Source organism: Pan troglodytes, chromosome 8 (genome assembly GCF_028858775.2).
Source record: "Pan troglodytes isolate AG18354 chromosome 8, NHGRI_mPanTro3-v2.0_pri, whole genome shotgun sequence".
Taxonomy (NCBI): domain Eukaryota; kingdom Metazoa; phylum Chordata; class Mammalia; order Primates; family Hominidae; genus Pan; species Pan troglodytes.
In genome coordinates this window covers 105,060,776-105,081,651 of record NC_072406.2, presented here as the reverse complement: position 1 = coordinate 105,081,651, position 20,876 = coordinate 105,060,776, and the positions used below count along the sequence as shown (strand labels likewise).

General features: G+C 41.9%; 1 protein-coding gene across 20 annotated transcripts in view; it reads right to left on the bottom strand.

The window, feature by feature from the left end:
• Window positions 1–20,876, bottom strand: part of EXOC6 (exocyst complex component 6) — a 254,843-nt gene that overhangs the window by 213,239 nt on the left and 20,728 nt on the right. For 5 of the 20 annotated variants that reach the window (XM_063782011.1, XM_063782010.1, XM_063782006.1 and 2 more), the window contains exons 2-3: window positions 17,731–17,900; window positions 9,840–9,951 (exon numbers count right to left, since the gene is read on the bottom strand). In XM_063782011.1, coding sequence (XP_063638081.1) covers window positions 9,840–9,925 — 86 coding nt within the window. In that variant the 5' untranslated portion in view covers window positions 9,926–9,951; window positions 17,731–17,900. Of the gene's footprint in view, window positions 1–9,839; window positions 10,108–13,101; window positions 13,224–13,319; window positions 13,497–14,402; window positions 14,461–17,730; window positions 17,901–20,876 lie in introns of those variants that run through there. The other 15 variants (XM_063782004.1, XM_063782012.1, XM_054659796.2 and 12 more) reach the window with 10 other exon arrangements.

The window sequence follows — 20,876 nt, the reverse complement described above, 5'->3', positions numbered from 1 at the left end:
TTTGCTAGTAAGCCAGAGAGCCCAGCATTTTAGCCTCCTCTTTGATAAAATAAAAATAAAAACCAGACACATAAATGTTCTTTTTCCTAATCATTAAAAAAAAAAAACCTGATTGTGTATCAGGGTTTTCTGCATGCTTGGTGGATGTAAACCAACTGAAATATGTTTCCTGCTTTTGTAGAGAGGGAAACAGGAACATGTCTTTGGGTTGGATTCTTGGTTCCAGACCCATTTTAGTGAACCCTCTGGATCCTGCGCTTTTAAGGCAAGCGCCTTTCGTTGTCCTTGGGAGCAGTGCTCACTCATCCTTGGAAGCACATATCATGGTGGTGAACAAATCACTGAGTCTGTCTGCATTTCCAGGAACTGCTCCTACATCAGGCACAAGGACGATGCCTGTATTGTTCACTGCCCAGCTCAGTGCCTTGCATATAGTAGGGGCTCAATTAATAAGTGAATGATCCACATGCAAATACTTGTCATATTAAGCTTAATGTTGTAAATGGCATGTTTTTCTTTTTTTTCCTTTTTTTCTTTTTTTTTTTTTTTTTTTTCTGAGACGCAGTCTTGCTCTGTCACCAGGCTGGAGTGCAGTGGCGCGATCTCGGCTCACTGCAACCCCCGCCTTCCAAGTTCAAGTGATTCCCCTGCCTCAGCCTTCTGAGTAGCTGGGACTACAGGCACGTGCCACCACGCCCAGCTAATTTTTTTTTTTTTTTTTTTTTTTTTTTGAGACAGAGTGTCGCTCTGTCGCCCAGGCTGGAGTGCAGTGGTGCAGTCTCGGCTCACTGCAGCCTCCGCCTCCAAGGTTCAAGCAGTTCTCTCCCGAGTAACTGGGATTACAGGTGCCAGCCACCACGCCCGGCTAATTTTTGTATTTTTAGTAGAGACAGGGTTTCACCATCTTGGCCAGGCTGGTCTTGAACTCCTGACATCGTGATCCACCCACCTCGGGCCCCCGAAGTGCTGGGATTACAGGCGGGAGCCACCGGGACGGCCCACTCAGCTAATTTTTTGTATTTTACTAGAGATGGAGTTTCACCATTTTGGCCAGGATGGTCTCGATCTCTTGACCTTGTGATCCGCCGCCTCGGCCTCCCAAAGTGCTGGGATTACAGGCGTGAGCCACCGCGCCCGGCCAAATGCATGCTTTTAGAGGTAGGGTACACATTTACAAAAAGATTCCCCTCCTCACCCCTGGGAACCCTATCATTATCCTCTCAAAACTTTACATCATTCAAATGTTTCTTAAAGAGTTTTAGAGCTCTTGTTATAGAATTATAGAACTGTATCAAAATGTAAAGTACAGGCAGTCTTTATATATTGGCTCTGATAAACTAATCCTTCCCCGTGGCTTTTAGCCACTCGTTTCAGATGTCCACCGTCGCAGGGGCCCTCCTCCAGCTTCTGCCTTTTTGGTGTGGTGACCCCAAGTGGCCACACTCTGTAAGTGCAAGAGAATAAACAAAGCCCAGCTGGTCTGGGAGGATTCCTGCTGTAAAACCCTGTGCAGGAATCGGCTGTTCCCTAAAGATCTGGACCCCACGGTGGAGAACAATAGAAGGAAATTTGAAATTGAAGCCAAATAAAATCAGTTTTTTTCTAAAATACGGGCCAGTCCTCAGAGGAGTTCAAAAGCAACTAGCCCCGGGTTTTGTTCATTCAACAACTATTTTTATTAAATGTTTGCTGTGTACCATGTTCATGTATTAAGCTCTCAGACAGGGCTGGCTCATGGTGTGTGACCTACACAGTTGACTTTGGTTCAATACCCTGTCATCACCATCTTGTAATTCTTAATAATTTTTGAAAAAGGAATCTACATTTTCATTTTGCCCTGGGCCCCACAAATTATGTTGCCAACCCTGCCCTCAGAAAAATGTCCTGAAAGCCCTCAAAACTAAACATTTTAAAGTCCACTGAGCAGTTAAAGAACAATATCATTTTCTCTGAGTTCCATTCTCTCTTTCCTTCAAATAACACACCCCCCACCCCACCAACTCCACCACCACCACCAGTTTATAAGACAAGCAATTGTCCCTGCTCCCTACTCTTACCTTCCTTCTCCTTGTTGGTTTTCTTATTCGTCATCCTGTTCAATGCACTCTCTATTCCTCTCTCTTTCCCTGCTTAGCCTTCCTTTACTGCCCTTTGCCCTTTCTCCCTTTCCTCTCCCTTGTCCGATTTTTCTCTCTCCTCTTGGCAAAATAGGATTTGAAATGTAGCTAATGAAATGATGATGATGATGATGATGATGACAGCTGACATTTACTCCCTGGCTAGGGATATTAGCATCCCTAAATCTTCCTATTCCTTACCCTTTTTTTTTTTTTTTTCTGAGACAGAGTCTCGCTCTGTTGCCCAGGCTGGAGTGCAATGGTGTGATCTCAGCTCACTGCAACCTCCACCTCGCGGGTTCAAGCAATTCTCCTGCCTCAGCCTCCTGAGTAGCTAGGATTACAGGCGTGCACCACCACACCCGGCTAATTTTTGTATTTTTAGTAGAGACAGGGTTTCACCATGTTGGCCAGGCTGGTCTCGAACTCCTGACCTCATGATCTGCCTGCCTCGGCCTCCCAAAGTGGTGGGATTCCAGGCGTGAGCCACTGCACCCGGCCTGTTTTTTTATTCTTCATAGCACTTATTAACACTTTTTTATTGGTGTATTTCTGGCTCTTTTCACTAAAATACAAGCTCCCTGTGAGCGTGGACTTTCCAGATCTTGATCTTGCTGTATCAACGGCACCCAGACCACTGCCTGTCACATTGTAAATGGGCCATTATTATTTATTTACTAAATGAATGAGTGAATGAGCATTTGCTATGAGACATTACATTTCATTAATACATTTCATGCCTAATTCAACTAATCCTTTCAACAGCTCTATTAGTAATTATAAAGGCAGAATTTGAACCCATATCCTTCTGGTTCCAAAACCCATTCACTTAACCACTAAATAAGCAAAACTGTCCCCCTGGTTGGAATATTTGGCTCCTAAACATAAAAATGTTTTTAAAGTTTTATCTAGTGTTGCAATAAACATCACATAGCTAATGATATCACTTAAATGTCCAGCAAAAATTGGGTAACTGTATAGCCGAGTCTCATAAGACATTCCAGGCTTTTTGGAGGTGCAACAGATGCAGCAAGCCTCTGTCACAGTTAGGCCCAAATTTATTTCTGAACAATTTCTCTGGACTCCATTTTTATGTAGAACACTATACTATTCTCATTAGAGATTAAATCAGGTCATGATATGGCATTAGTATAAAATATAAGCATTAGTGAATGTGATTTTTCAAATTGACACCTCTCTCCCCTGCATATAATGCAACCAAAATAAAATTTACATTACTGTAAGCCAGGCACAGAAATGCAAATACTGCATGATCTCACTTATATGTAGAATCTAAAAAAGTTGAACTCAGAGAAGTCGAGAGTTGAATGGTAGTTACCAGAGGCTGAGGAGAGAGATAGATGGGAAAAGGAAAGATGTTAATCAAAGTTTCAGTTGGACAGGAGAAATAAGCTTTGGTGATCTACTGCACAGAATGGTGGCTATAATTAATAATAATAATATATTGCATATTTCAAAATTGCTGAAAGTAGATTTTAAGTGTTCTCACCACAAAAAATATGTAAGGTGATAGATATAATAATTAGCTTGATTTAATCATTCTACACTGTAAACAGACAGTGAAACGTCACATTATACCCTATAAATAGGCCGGGTATGGTGGCACACACCTGTAATCCCAGCACTTTGGGAGGCCAAGGCAGGCGGATTTCTAGAGTTCAGAAGTTCAAGACCAGCCTGGACAACATGGCGAAACCTCGTCTCCACAAAAAATACAAAAATTAGCCGGGCATGGTGGCACACGCCTGTGGTTCCAGCTACTCAAGAGGCTGAGATGGGTGGATTGCTTGAGCCCAAGAGGCAGAGGCTGCAGTGAGCCAAGATTGTGCCACTGTATTCAAGCCTGACTGACAAGAGACAGACCCTGTCTCAAAAAAAAAAAAAAGTTCTACACTCTAAATATATGCGATTATTTGTCAAATTAAAAAAAGTTTTAAAAAATTTACATAACTCAATATTTCACACCTGCTCAGAATTTCAAGGTGTTATGCATGATTGTTTACTTCAGGACTCTAAAGTATGTATTTATTAAGTCATACTAGAATATCCATCCCAAATGGAAACTAGACAATAATAGTCAACACTAATATTTATTATTTACTCTGTGCCAGCCAACTATTATGCTAAGCACCTTATAGACACTAATTATTTGAGATAGGTTTTATCATAATCCCCACTTTATAGTTTCAGAAACTAAGGCCAAAATCATACAAGTAGTAAATGTTCAGTCCAGATTAAAATCTAGACCTTTGATCTTAATGAATATACTTGATAAAATAAGATTTAATACAAATCTTACATTTATAAAGATATAAATAGCAAGAACATTCTAGAACATCCACAGTTAAATTTAACTACTTATTTTTTGTTTTAGTATGTCATTCTAAGATTTTATAGTATATACAGTTTAGGGGTTTTTTTTTTAATGTTTTCTTTCCTTTCCTAAAAGCACGTTATCTTTATTCCTAAAAACATTAAAGTCAAAGAAATATGATATCCTGTTTGCTCTTAAACTGATAAAACTTCATGGTCAGCTTTTGGAAAAGTGCCTGAGAGAGTCTGTGAATACAAGTGTAAAACAATTATGTTATCATAAAACAATTACAAAAATTTCTTCTGGTACGTCATCTTGTACAATTCCCTTTTCCTCCTATTTTTCCCAGCCCTCTGCAGGGCCTTCTTTAGACATCCACCCCCGCCCCACAGCCCCCCACCTTTCTACCTCCCACTAACTTTGCAGTACCCTACAATGTGTCCATGATTTTATCATCTCAGGCTCAGCTACAGCCACAAAACATGCTGTGACTTCTGAACCCAAGTCGGTTCAGACATTGTGACTTCAGGACCTGTTCTAAGGGGCTAACAACACACCTGCAGGATCCCAGGGGGCATCACGAGCCCCAGGCTACATCCAGGTCTGAGTCAGTATCCATGGGAGCAGGTCTGATGGGTGATGCCTGACAGCAGGAAGTTCTAGTGTGAATATGATAAATAAATGTTATGAACACTGCTACTACCCTATCCTAGGACCATACTACCGTCACTAATTTATCAGGATCATCCTCAATATGAAGATTCAGGCAACCATTCCCAATGCATTGAATCGATATGCTACTTGAAACCTATTGACCATCCTTGTGCAAGGAATTTGATAATACTGAGTAAAACAGGGACTAATGTTGTTTCCTCGAACATGGCCCCGGACAGCCATTAAGTCTCCCAGGGACAGTCACGCCCCCTAGCGGAAGGAGCTGGCAAGGAGCCAGGCACATCTACACCAAATGGAGAGGCTACAGTGAAAATCAGGAAACCTAAACAGAATGAGAACATCCAGTGGAAATTAGCCTGTGGTTGCAATGCAATGAAAACAATGATGCCCAGGGCAAAAAGATTAGGGCAGCAAAACTAGTTGCAGACTTTACCTGCCCGTAAGTTTCAGCCTACCAATATTCTGCAAGCTAGGGGATTTTTTTTTTTTTTAGAGGAGTCTCACTCTGTCGCCCGGGCCAGAGTGCAGTGGCCCCGTCTCGGCTTACAGCAACCTCCGCCTCCCAGGTTCAAGTGATTCTCCCGCTTCAGCCTCCCAAGTAGCTGGGACTACAGATGTGCACCACTACGACTGGCTAATTTTTGTATTTTTCAGTAGAGATGAGGTTTTGCCATGTTGGTCAGGCTGGTCTTGAACTCTTGACCTCAAGTGAGCCGGCCTCAGCCTCCCAAAGTGCTGGGATTACAGGTGTGAGCCACCGTGCCTGGCCTAGGTAGGGGATTTTGAATGCCCAAAGCTAAACCATGCTGGGACAACACAGGCACTGACAGTAGGCCTTCCTTTACATTTCTCCCTTTTTTCTTAAGTTCAGTCGCCATCTGCATGGCTAACATCAAATTCTACTTTTCCACCGTGGTATTTTCTTCCCCAATTCAAACTCTATAGTTGGCTGAGATGGCTTTAATGGATGTTTCATTGGCGATGCAAATAAACCTTGGGAAAAGTATAGAGTCTCAGCTCTCTCCTGAAACTATCTTTCCTTCAAACTTAATGCTATGGGCCTTAAATACCATTTCACACACAAAATGAAAACAAATGCAAGACCTCAGAATCATCTGATTCTTGTCCACTCTTTCAAAAAGAGGGCCAAAGGAGCCAACACAAGGGCTCATTGGGAAAGTCAGGCAGGAAACGAGCTGGACCATCTGGAAGAAGCTTGTCCTGGGAGTAGCCATGTATAAAGTCAGGAGGTGGGAAGACCACAGCCTGGTGGGGTGAAAGGCATTATAGGCCATTGACAATGACTCTTGGTCGCCACAACCCACTCATGACGTCTGAGACAGAGGAGACTTGTTTTCCCAGATGATGTGTGGGAATGAGTATGCGGGAAGGTTTGAATGCTCTGCAAAAGAAATGCCGTTCAGTTACCCTTGAATTACACTGGTAGAAACCATCTCTTGAGTCCTGAGTCACTGAGCTCTCCTTGTTAGGGGAGCAAACTCCACCTGGCCCAGATATGAACTCTGACCTCAAATAGGCCACCTCAGGTTGCCTACCTGCAAAACAAGGTGGGCAGGGAAAGGAAGCTAACAGAGTTCAGGATTTTACAGCAGAAAATATTTGTCAAAGCAATGCCTTTTTTCTGTGACAGGGAAAAACACGTAGGTAAACGCTTCAGTATTCTCTCTACCTCAATTCCCAGGTGTAAGCTTTTCCCTGGGAATGTTTCTCTCTTGCATTTCCAGTCCCAGTATCCTAACCTTTCTCTCACTGTTCATTCCGGGGCCTCAAGGCAGGGCCTTCAGCTGCCTCCAGCCAAACTCCTTTTCCACCCTCTCAACCCTTACAGCTTATAGTTTTCTTTTGATTTTGGTTTTGTTTTGTGTTTGGAGACAGGGTCTTACTCTTGTCACTCAGGCTGGGGTGCAGTGGCATGATCACAGCTCGCCGCAGTCTTGACTTCCTGGGCTCAAGTGAGCCTCCCGCTTTGGCCTCCCGAGTAGCTGAGACTACAGGCACAAGCCACCAACTAATTTTAAAAAGTGTTTTATAGGGACAGGGTCTCACTATGTTGCTTCAGCTGGTCTTCAACTGGCCTCAAGCGATCTCCCACCTCAGCCTCCCAAAGTGCTGGGACTACAGGCATGAGCCGCTGCATGTAGCCAGAGCTTGACATTTTAAAATACTTCCTCCTCCTTCTCTTCTTTGCTGAAATGATGACATTCTTGCTGGACTGCCTCTTTTCACTTTTATTAGAAAGGTAAGTATTTTCGTCACCATTAGCCCATGAGCTCATATGAATCACATTCTTAGGGGCTTCCACAACTGAATATTCACATCTAGATGGGGATTCACAATGGAATATTCACATCTAGATAGGAGAGGCTTCAAAGAATTCAGAGCATTTGTTCTGGCTTGTGTGTGTGTGTGTGTGTGTGTGTTATGTTATAACTATTTCAGGCTAAAGATTCCTGAGGGCAGGGCCTGTGTCTTACTTATATCTTAGTAACCTTTATAGAGTTTCCACAATGCCTAGCACCTAGCAGCTAGGTAAGTAGCACTAGAAAGAGCATTAGAGCTATGCCTTGCAAGATACGTTGGGTTTTAGCAGGCAGAAAGAAGAGCGAATAATAGGGGAAAGGAACCCTAAGCTCCAGGAGGCATATTGTCAAATAGCAGAGTCTAGTTTGACTGAAATGAGAGTCCTGCCATTATTTTTCAACCCTCGTATTTGGCCACATGAGCTGATGTGTTCCTTAAGCACAGTTACAGTAGAAAATCAGCGACACACGTACATATGTATGGAAAGGCATCAAATGCCAATCTAAGAAGTCTTCATCTAATCAACTTATTAGATGAACAGTTTAGAAAATTAGGAAAGCTTTTTGTTGAATACTGTCCCAGATAAAGGCTGGGGGTTGCAACTTCACTCTACCCCCCAAAATAACATCAGTGTGTTTTAACAGTAGCCTTTGGAAAGGAGTGTTCTCACCCTTTTTTATACCCAAACATTAAGCTAACAATTGGCATTTTAGGCCCACTGCATGGTCGTGACAGGGTAGCACCCGGGGAACATATCTATGCAGGCTCTGCCCTTGAGGGTGATGCTGAGAGAGTGCTGTGGCTGCCAAATCTAAATGATTTTTTGCTGTAGAAAGACAAGGTACAAGATTGGTACCAGGGATATTTTTCCTAAGAAGAGAAGGTAAAAAAGATCCAAGCACCAAGAAAGGAAGTCAAGTCCAACACCAGAGACAGACTAGCCGACAGGTTAGTTCTAAGGACAGACAAAGTCTGTAGATGTTGGCCAGTGTTGTGAGACCAGGGAGAGGTAGAAAGGGTTACAAGTTGAAGGCCAAGGGCTCTGAAGCAGCAATGGGAGCAGAGGCCATGGCCTAAAACACATCTAGGCTCCCTTCACCCTTTCTCTTGTTTCCACTTAGACTTAGCCACCTAGCATCTAGCACTTAACTACCTAGCACCTGGCACTTGACCACCTACCTAGCCACTAGGTGGATGCACAAGTTTTAGAAGGCAATGGTACAATTTAAAGTATGCCCCATGTGGAAAAAAATCGTTGAGTTTTCCATTGCTAAAAAGCTCTGATTTCTGCTATTGAAAATTACCAGCTCTTTTTCACACAATATTTATGATGCTCAGATAAGACAAAGGTATATGTAATAGTTATAATGGAGTTGTAATTATTTTGCAACTATACCTACATATTGATAATCCAAGAATCAACCAACAAATCTCAATTGTTTACCATGTCCCTAACACTACCCTAAGACCTTTGAAGATATTCAAACTATGTTTAATGCAAAATAAGATTTAAATAGCTGGGAGAAATTTATTCAGGTTTAAACTTTAGTGGATTTAGAAGCTCTTGGCCCTGGGGCCTTTCTGAGAATGAAGAGGTCACACACACACACACACAGATACACACACACACACATATCCTTCCACTTAATCTACAAATATTAGTCAACAAATATTTATTGACTGTCACTATCAAATTCAGTGATGAATATCTTGTTCCCACACTGATAGGTGTCAGAGACAGGCAGACACAGAGAATTAAATTTTAAAAGCTGCCCTTTGAACACAAATGACACATAGTTTTTCATTTTAATCCTGTTCTTGAACTGTGAAAATTAATACCCACATTACCAAAGAAGCTACTTTTAAACCTTATATATTGGTATCCAAGAAAATGTTAAAAAAGAAAAAATAAATAAACCTTATATGGAAACAAAATAATACATATCTGAATGGTCACCATACACTCAAGAAAGCAGCTACAATACAAATAAATGGTCTACATTTTTTCCTATGACTCATATCCACCCAAATGTAAATTGGCTTCATTGATATGTCTAATTGTTCTGAATGTTTTTCACTAAGTGATATGTTAAAGAAAACAATTGAAACCTCATATAAATTTATTTGGAGGTGATTGAGATCCTTTTTGATCATTTGAAATTCATAGTTTTTAATCTTATGGTGATGAGTTAGGAAACATGCAAAATAAAATGGATTAATTATGTCCTGTAATCTCTCCAAGGATAAGAAAACTTTGAGATTAAGTATATACAGAACTGTAACTGTTTTGCAAGAATATTTTTTACTCTTATAAAGAATTATAAAAAGCAGGGTAAAGGACCACCTTATCACCGCTAAAGAAGACACAATAAAATGCAACAGTGCCCTACCTTAAAGTAGCTTCAATAGGCAGCTCGAAAGACTGAATCTCAGCCAGGACATTCTCATAGGTTTGATCTGTTTCTTCTTCCAACATCGCTCGGCAGGCCCCTGATTTTCCAGCTGCAGATGTCAGATATTGAGTGAAAAACTGTTGTAATTTATAAAAAAAAAAAAAAATACCGTTTTCCTTATAATTATTAGAAGGATTCTCTGTTCACCCAAAGGAGCAACAAAAACAAGCTCACTGTCTGACTTCATGCTATCAAAGTCTTTGCTTCCAAGAATGTTGCGCAGCTGTTGCTGTCCTGTCTCCACTTATAACATTTTACTTATTATTAACCTTGACACAGTTCGGAAAGTTCCTGCCTAGTGCCAGCTATATTTATTCACTCGTTTCTCAAAGACAATAACTATATGTAGGAATTACAGTCATTACACTATACAAATTTATTAAATGCATTTGATTTGACAAGGCATATATATTAATATTATTTATGCTAAATACATAACCAAAGCTACATTCCTATTTATTACTGCAACTATGCCTCCGGAAGCATTTGTATTTGTGGGCAAGGGCTTGCCCACAAACCCAAGGAGGTAATTTGCCCAGGAAAAATGAAATGTGCTATGGGATGTGATTTTGAGATCACTAGGCTAATTCCTTGGTGCCCTGTCTATCTCCTTTGCTTCTCTACTTTGCTGTGTCAATTTCCTCCATTAGAGATAGAGCCATTAGTTCTTTTATCTCTTGTTCAAATACAAATGCTTCTGGAGGCATTTAGATCTTACTCCTTTTCAGTTCCTTATGCCTCACTGTGAATGAGTTTGCTAGATCCCTTCTGCAGAATAGGTTTTGATGGAGAGGAAGAAAGAGAATGAAGATGTCAGGGTTTTAAGAAGGCTAGCTGCCACCGAGAGGAAGAAAGAGTGCATGAATTAGAGGCCCAAAATAGCAAAGGAAAATGTGCCCTACAACCAGCCCCAAGTAGGCCTAAAGAACTAATGGGCATGTATTTCCCATTACCACTTGCATTCGATCTTCTTCAATTCAGTTTAGCCTCAGCTTTCTTGCTTAATACAAGAAAGACAATATTTAAAGGAATGAGTAGTGACATTCTTCCATAAGAAGCTTTTTATTTTTATTTTTTTGTTTTTATCAGACATTTTTAAAAGCTCTGACAAAAAATTGAAGTTTGTTCTCTTAAAAATGTAGTATTCAAAGCATGCTATAACTACAATCTATGGCATTTGTCATAGATTGCATCAGTTTGTCACCCCTGCCTGCATCCACACCCTTGCCAGTACTTCACTGTGGGCACAGTATTTGTCCCTGTCCCATGACTTTGGGCTCAGCCATGTGACTTCTGCTGGCCAGTGATATACATAAGCTAAAATAACAGCATGTGAGTTCTGAGCCTGGACTTTCTAAAGCCTCTAAGGCATTTTTCTGTTTGTCCTCTTGCACCTCTGCCATCACCTAAGAAAAGCATTCCCTGAGAGCTACATGAGATAGAGTCATCCCCACTGGTCCACAGACCTTCAGGGGAAAGTACATATTTTCATCTAGCTGCAGCAGCCTGAAACAGAACTGCCTATTCAAATCCACTCTGATGAGCCAAGCCCCAACTGAACCACAGACACAAGAGCAATACTAAATGACTGTTGTTTTCAGCCACAGACTGATGGGTTATACAGCAATGGCAAACCAATGCAGCATTCTTCACTTCAACCCCACCAATAGCCCCCAACCCTCAGCCCTAGTTTTGCTCCATGGCAGGATGGAACAAATGCAGCACCAATATGGCTCACACCATTTCCCAATAAGATGAGTAAGTCCTTTGAGACTTGACAAAAAATAATAATTTTCAATCTATCTTAAAGTTCTTGGCACAGTGGCTCACACCCGTAATCCCACCACTTTGGGAATCCGAGGCGGGTGGATCACTTGAGGCCAGGAGTTCCAGACTAGCCTGGCCAACAGGGCGAGACCCTGTCTCTACTAAAAATACAAAAATTAGCTGGGCTTGGTGGCACATGCCTGTAGTCCCAGCTACTTGGGAAGCTGAGGCCCAAGAATCACTTGAGCCCGGGAGGTAGAGGTTGCAGTGAGCCAAGATCGGGCCACTGAACTCCAGCCAAAAAAAAAAAAAAAAGTTCTTTATGTGCAAGGTTTTAAACTTATACCAAATTATAAGATTATATGTGTGCAGAATGTCTATCTGATTCATATCTGTATTCCCCATAATGCTTAAGAGTGTACACCTTGTAGGCCGGGTGCGGTGGCTCACACCTGTAATCCCAGAACTTTGGGAGGCTGAGGTGGGTGGATCACCTGAGGTCGGAAGTTCATGACAGGCCTGGCCAACATGGTGAAACACCGTCTCCACTAAAAATTAAAAAATTAGCCGGCTGTGGTGGCGGACGCCTGTAATTCCAGCTACTCCAGAGCCTGAGGCAGGCGAATCGCTTGAACCCAGGAGGCGGAGGTTGCAGTGAGTCGAGATTGCACCACTGCATTCCTGCCTGGGTGACAAGAGCAAAACTCCGTCTCAAAAAAAAAAGAGTATACACCTTGTATACAGTTATAGTAGATACTCAAGAAATGCTTATCCAATGAATGAATGATTGTGAAAGCTACTAGCTGAGTTACCTCTGCCTTGTAAGGAAATGGTGCAAATTATGCAAAAATCTGACAATTCTAGACTGTGTTTGTCAGAACCTGAAAATACATAAATACATGATGAGAAATCACTCTTAAGAGAGCCATCAGCATCACTATATTACATTGAAGAGAAGAAAATTCATAAATAATGCCACGTATTCATGAATACATACATCTGTGATGACTGATCCAGTTCTAAATATCACATGGTTTTAAAAATTCATTCTTCTCTCCACACAGCACAAATTTTAATTTTGAAAATTTTCAAACTTATAGAAGAATTACAGGAAGAATATAATGTGAACAAAAATATACCCTTCATCTGATTCACCAATTGTTAATATTTTGCCACATTTGCTCTCTTTCTCTCTCTCTTTATTCAAGGAGATTTTAGAATGTAGGCATATGCTCCTAATATTGGAGAGAAAATATATTAATTTAAATAGAATAGGCTGGGCGCGGTGGGTCACACCTGTAGTCCCAGCACTTTGGGAGGCCGAGCCAGGTGGATCACCTGAGGTCAGGAGTTGAAGACCAACCTGGCTGGCATGGGGAAACCCCATCTCTACTAAAAATACAAAAAATTAGCCGGGCATGGTGGCACGCACCTGTAGTCTCAGCTATTCGGGAGGCTGAGGCAGGAGAATTGCTTGAACCCAGCAGGTGGAGGTTGCAGTGAGCCAAGATCACGTCATTGTACTCCAGCCTGAGTGACAGAGCGAGACTCCAACTCGAAAAATAAAAATAAAAATAAATAGAATATAGTATAGAAGAATACTATACTCTAAAGTAGTTTAATTAACAAACCACTATAGCTTTGACTTACTGTCACTGCATGACCCCGCTCCTCCTACACAGCACATTCATCCTCTTCCGGTACAGCCGGCTCAGCCTGGAGATTCAAGGTCTTCTGTCCTGGTGGCCCAGTTGCTTCCCTCTGCTCCTCAGCTCTCCCCACCCTCCCTCTACTCCCACCCCACTGTCTTCTGCTCCTCCCAGTCCTGCTAAGTGCAGTTTCTCTCTGCCTCTTACTTTCTTCTACACCATAGGAGACACGGGCAACAACTTCCTGTTTCCACTGGCTAAACCAGCATCTTCCTTTTATTCAAAACTTTCCTTGAGTGCCATTTCCTGCCGGAAGTTCGCACAGATTAAATGAACAGGAGAGGCTCTCCTCCCAAAAGTAACAGAGAAAACAATCTCCCCTGTCTCATAGTGCTAACAACAAATTCATCAAATGAGGAAAAGAAAAGGAGGAAGTGGAAAGTTTTGAAACAGCCATATTCCAAGATGCCCATAAAAAAGAATGGCGTGTGTGACTGGAATGTTCCCAGTCTGGACCCTTAACCTCTCCTCCCACCTGCAGCTCAAACTCTTTGACTACTTCCTAGGATTAAGTCTGACCACTGACAAGAGACGTTTAAGTGACCCTAGGCTAGTGGTTCTCAACTGGGTGATCTTGTGGGTCCCCTGCTCGAGGGAAATGTCGGGAGACATATTTGATTGTCACCGTGGGAGGTGGGTGGTGCTACTGACATCTAGTGAGAATGGGCCAGGGATACTGCTAAACAACCTACAATGCACAGCACAAACCCCCACCTGACCCGCAACACGCGCGCACGCGCGCACACACACACACACACACACATGAATTATCCAGCCTGAAATGCCAGTAGTGCCCAGGCTGAGAAATCCTGCCCCAAGCTGATCTTTGGGACACACCATCAGGCTGTGTGTGAAGTTGATATAGTCCTGTTCCTTGGGGCCCTTTTCTGGGCCTTTTTCTTTTTTCTCTATAACTGAGTCTCTGTCCCATTAGTCTGCTAGGAACCCCTGTCCCTCTAGAACTGGAAATTAACCTTTTTTTAAGTAAGTTTATTCTTCAAATAAAACTGCATCAGTCACTCACCTTTCTCACTCCATCACCAGGACTAGATTCCCAGGCTCCTTGCTCTGTACTGGAAACACTAGTAGGAAGCATTATGTTTGTTACGAGAAAGGGGTCCCAAGAGAGGGTTCTTGGATCTCGCACAAGAAGAAATTTGAGGCAAATCCATAAAGTGAAAGAAAATTTATAAAGCAAATAAAGGAATAAAGAATGGCTACTCCATAGGCAGAGCAGTGGCATGGGTGCTCAGCTGCTTATACTTACCGTTACTTCTTGATTATATGCTAAACAAGGGGTGGATTATTCATGAGATTTCTGGGAAAGGGGTGGGTGATTCCCAGAATTGAGAGTTCCTCCCCTTTTTAGACCATATAGGGTAACTTTCTGACATTGCCATGGCATTTGTAAATTGTCATGGTGCTGGTGGGAGTGTCTTTTAGCATGCTAATGCATTGTAATGAGCAGTGAGGATGATCAGAAGTCACTCTCATCACCTTCTTGGTTTCGGTGGGATTTGGCTGGCTTCTTCACCACAGTCTGTTTTATCAGCAAGGTCTTTGTGACCTGTATCTTGTGCCAATTTCCTATCTCATCCTGTGACAGAATGCCTAACCTCCTGGGAATGCAGCCCAGTAGGTATCAGCCTCATTTTACCCAGCCCTTATTCAAGATGGAGTAACTCTGATTCAAATGCTTCTGACATGTTCATGTGTTTCATTGGCACAGGTGCCCCCTCTACAATTCACAGTCTCTAGGAAACATATCTGGGAAACTGGGGACAAGGCAGGGGTGCCCCAGAAGGTAGTGAAGTGGTGTTGTTGTCTGGCGTTGTTGTCTGAGGTTCGTTGCCTCATGCCAAGGAAATCAAGGACGTGGACACATATGGAGTGAGGTTAAAAGCAGAGGCTTAATAGGCAAAAGAAAGAGAAAGGAGAACAGCTTCCTCTCCTGCGAGAGAGAGGGGCACCCGAATGGGACTTCCAGCCTATGGGGAGTGCATCGGATTTTATAGACAGGCTTGAGGAGGTGGTGTCTGATTTGCATAGGGCGCACAGATTGGCTGGACCAGTTGTGACGTTGACATAGTGCATGAAGAAGCTGGCCACCCCACCCTAATCTTATCATGCAAATGGGCTTACCACTTGGCCAGTCCCATGTTGTCTGCTCCCTATGGCACATGTGGTTGGAAAGGAAAAGGGAAGATGGAGCAGTCATTTTGAACATGCCTAGTCCCAAGTGGCCTTTCCCTATTGGCACAGCTGCCAGCATTCTACTCGTGCAAGCTTCTAGCCTGCCTGTCTACATCTGTAACTCGATTTTACAGGCTCCTCTTTGTTAGAAAAGAAAATGATTTGGAGGCTGCTTTTCATTAAAAGGAAAAGTTTACGGAGGACTTCCTTACTCTATCTGCCTAAATAATTTCTTCTTAACTCCTCTATCAGTAGAAGAATACCAGATGAAAGTGGCCCACCCCTGGCAAATATCACCTGGTGTTTAATCCTGCTCAGAGTCTTGGTGGAGTTGGAGTTTTCCCTCCTATCCTTACCCCACTACTTCCTGTGCATTTTGAAGGGTTCACAAAAAAACAAAAAATACACACACACACACACACACACACACACACACACACACAAAACTCAGCAACCTAGAAATAGAAGTCTATTAAAAAAAAAAAAAAACGGCGGGGCACAGTGGCTCACACCTGTAATCCTAGCACCCTGGGAGGCTGAGGCTGGCAGATCACCTGAGGTCAGGAATTCGAGGCCAGCCTGGCCAACATAGTGAAACCCTGTCTCTGCTAAAAATACAAAAATTAGCCAGGTGTGGTGGCACACACCTGTAGTCTCAGCTATTTGGGAGGCTGAGGCAGGAGAATTACTTGAGCCCGGGAGGCAGAGGTTGCAGTGAGCCAAGATCGCACCACTGCATTCCAGCCTGGGTGACAGAGCAAGACTCATTAAAACAAGCAAACAAAGAAAACACTAATATCTTGTTTGCTGACTAAATGCCAAACATTGACCACCTCATCTCAGGAAAACAACAAACACTAGCTCTATTCAAAATTGTCCTGGAAATCTAGCCAGTGTAATAAGTCAAGATAGGGAAATAAAAGATGTAAAGATTGGTAAGAAAGAAGAAAAATTGATATTTGCGGAATACATAACTGTATATGTAGAAAATCTAGAGAGATCAACAAACAGAATTAATGAGTGAATCTAGCAAGCACTCTAGACCAAAAAATGCTGATCTGTATAGTAGCAACAGTTAGGAAATGAAATACAAAATCGATACCATATACAAAAGCAGCAAAATACGTCAAATATCTAGGAATGTTATATGCTACTGACTAGGATTTGGGGAGCTAATGGGCCATAGCTGAAAGTGCCAACAGAGTCACAAAACATTAAGGAATGATAAGGTCCAAGATTTCAGAAAGGCAGAATGAGAGTTCCCAAACCCAGTGGAGCCAGAGGTCAGCGTTGAATTGGGGGCCTATGAGATGAGCAAAAGTCCAAGAAAATCAGGAGCAACAAAGGTGTGGGAACCCCTGAGCCTAGAATGACCTTTAGCTCTTGCAACTTGCTTTTCTGGAATCATCTGGTCTGTGGGGGGATCTTCTGGCTTTAAGGGTCAGAGGTGATGCCACAGATAGCAGCAACTTTTTATTTGCCACAAGATATCACTCGCCTGTCCCCTCCAACATGCTGCCTTATACAAATCTGATAGTGTAAGCTGAAAGACAGAAATGCTGCCCAGGGTGTACACAGGTATTTCTCACTTCCTCTCCATAATACTCAACATGGGGATTTTTTTTTTTTTGGCAACAGGGCCTCACCCTGTCGCCCAAACTGCAGTGCAGTGGTGCCATCTCGTCTCACTGCAACCTCCACCTCCTGGGCTCAAGCCATCCTCCCACCTTAGCCTCCTGAGTAGCTGAAACCACAGGAATATGCCACCATGCCTGGCTAATTTTTGTACTTTTTGTAGCAATGGGATTCCTCCATGTTGCCCAGGCTGGTCTTGAACTCCTGAGCTCAAGCGATCTGCCCACCTCAGCCTCCCAAAGTGAGGGATTACAGGTGCCAGCCACCATGCACAGCCAAGTTTAATATTTAAAAAAAATACTGTGTGGGCCATGGAATGCACCATAGGCACATTAGTCCTATAGACATGGTTTATAGGGAGTGCATTCATAGGAAACTGTTATTCATTCATTCAAATAATATTCTTTCAAATAATATCGTTATGAATCAGACACATATCCTGCTTTTAAAATGATCTACAAGCACTCCATGTTCTGCCTCTCGCTCTGCCCTGGACTGCCCTGACCTCATCTCTTGCTCCTTACCTGTGTTTCATTCCACTTCAGTTGCACTGACCTCAGTGTTCCTCACACTTTACCAGGCATGCTCCACCTCAGGGTTTATGCTCCTGCTCTCCCGTCTTTCTGAAATGCTTTTGCCTTTGATATTCACTTGGCTCACTCCTTCAAAAATCACCTTCTCAATGATGGCTTTGCTAAAAATAAAATCCAACATTTTAACCTTGAGCTGGGACTCTCTATCCCCACCTCACTCCCTCTGCTTTGTTTCTGTCCCATAGTACTTTCTGTCTTTGGACGCACTGTACACTTCACTTGTTTATTATCTGTCTCTTCTATAAGAATGCAGATTAATGAGCACAGGGAATTTTTTTCTGTTTTGTTCACTGATACATCTCCAGTGCCTAGAACTGTGCCTGGAAATAGGAGACACTCAATAAATATTTGTTGGATGGACAGATGGATGGATGGACAGATGGACGGACGGATGGACGGACGGATGGATGGATGGATGGATGGATAGATTTTAAAAAATGAAGAAACACACAGATAAGAAAGGAAAAAAATAGTTTTAATACATGAAGGCAAGAGATGAGTGCTAGAAAAGAAGAAGGGATAAAAAAATGCCAGGAAAAGCAACCCAAGCACTCACCAATGGATGAATGCATCAGCAAAATGTGGTATAAACATGCAATGGAATGCGATTCAGCCTCAAAAAGAAAGGAAATCCTGTCACATGCTACAACATGGAAGAACCTTGAGGACATTATGCTAAGTGAAATAAGGTAGTCACAAAAAGAAAATACTGTATCATTCCACTTATACGAGGTATCTAAAATAGTCAAATTCATAGAAACAGAAAGTGGAATGCTGGTTGCCGGGGTGAGGGTACAGGGGAGATGGGGAGTTGTTTAATGGATATAGAGTTTCAGTTTTGCAAGATGAATACGTTCTGGAGATCTGTTGCATGACAATGTGAATATCCTTAACACTACTGATCTGTACACTGAAAAATGGTTACCATGATTTTTTAAAAACAGAGGGGCTTAGAAGAGAAGAAGAGTATCCAGAGGAGGGGTCATTGGAACTGTGAACTGGAGAGTGGATACCATTTGGATATTCCAGGGTGGTGAAAAAACTCATAGGCAAGTCCTATGCAAAGAAGTTGGTGGGAACAGGGACCGCTAATGTGGAGAGAGGACATGGCCAGGGAAGTGAAAGTATGGCCAGGGTGGTGAGCATGGGGCTGCTTGCCTGAGAAAAGGGTGGAGACAGATAGGTAAGCAGAGAGTTGGGCCCTTATTGTTGTTTTGCTCCTACAGAAGCTAACACCATGGCTGGCACAACATAGGTGTTTGATAAATATTTGCTTAACAAATAATCTGGACACAGGAACAGAGTGGTTTGTAAGTAAAGAGCAACCAATAAATATTTAATTATGATATCACAGAGTTTGTCTTGCAAATGCTATCTAAAATAAAATAGTTAAAAGTTGTTTTCATTGTATCAGTAGTAGTATTTCAACATTAGGAAATCTTTCAAGATATTCAGTTAAGTTCTAAAACTATAGCATTGTTATTTTCAGCAGAGTTACAATAAAACAGTTTGTTATTAGAAAGTTAGTTTTGTGTTTTGTGTTTTGAGACAGTTTCGTTCTTGTCGCCCAGACTGGAGTGCAGTGGCACGACCTCAGCTTATTACAACCTTGGCCTCCTGGGTTCAAGCAATTCTCCTGCCTCAGGTTCTGGAGTAGCTGGAATTACAGGCACCCACCACCACACCCAGCTAATTTTTTAATTTGTAGTAGAGATGGGGTTTCTCTATGTTGGCCAGGCTGGTCTTGAACTCCTGACCTCAGGTGATCCGCCCTCCTCAGCCTCCCAAATTGCTGGGATTACACACATGAGCCACCACACCCGGCCAGAAAGTTAGTATTTTAAGAAAAATCTGTGGCATTAAAAATTGTGATTCTACAGAGCCATTATATATTTTCCATATCATCTTTTAAAAATTCAGGATATAATATTTCATTACAAAAATGGTTTGATCTTTCAATGGATCTGTGATTTCTCAGTAAATTATATTCCTACTATTCCTTAAATAATAAAATTTCTAAGTAATAGGAAAATAGTTGGCTGGGCACAGTGGCTCATGCCTGTAATCTCAGCACTTTGTGGGGCCAGGCAGAAGGATCGCTTGAGGCCAGGAGTTCGAGACTGGCCTGGGCAACATAGTTAGACCCCATCTCTACAAAAAAACTTTTTTAAAATAAATTAAAAATTAAATTTTTAAATTAAAAAATAGTTTTAAAAAATCTATTCAAAATCTCTGATACGACTTACCTCATTTTTCTGTTTATAAAATCCTAGAGGTCATGGTATTTCTATGAATATTAGAATGTTACTACTGGTCTAATCCACCTGCTCCTTGGAACATGCCATGGTTTTGTACATCTCTGAGCCTTTATACGTGTTACTTCCTTTATCTAGAATGCATTTCCCAAACTAGTTTTCCTGTCTCTAACATGGGGATAATAATAGTGTCACCTTCCTCAAATGGTGGTTGTGATGATTACATGACTTCTAAGCATTTGTTAGGTAAAGTATTTAGGAGAGGGTTTGACACTTATTGATATAAGTGTCAGTTATTACTATTATCTTTCAAGACTTTGTTCAAATGCCACTTATTTTGTAATTTGCTGCCAACTCCCATAAATCTTTTGAACATGTCTTTACTGAAGTTCTTATCCCTTAATACTGTTGTTTTGTTATATATTTATCCACCTTGCTGGGCCATGTGCTATGCAAAGGCAAGGCATGTGCCTCATGCTTCTTTAGATTCAAGGCATCTAGATGATGTTAGGTATGTAGTGGGCATGTACTGAATGGAAGTACTTCCAAGTGAATGGAAGACTTAAGTAGGAATGATAAAGACACTGATGAATCAAAACAAGTATGAGTACTCTAGCCTGGGCAACAAGAGCAAAACTCCGTCTCAAAAAAAAAAAGAAAAGAGAAAAGAAATCACTAAAGATCTTGCTGTCTTCTCTCTAGTATCTTCAGCAACTCTTCTACTCAAAACAAGTATGAGGAATGTTTACTACTTCATTAAACTGGTGTTTTTCTAATTTGACAAGGAAATTCTAGACTAATTGTTTTAATTAACTATAATTA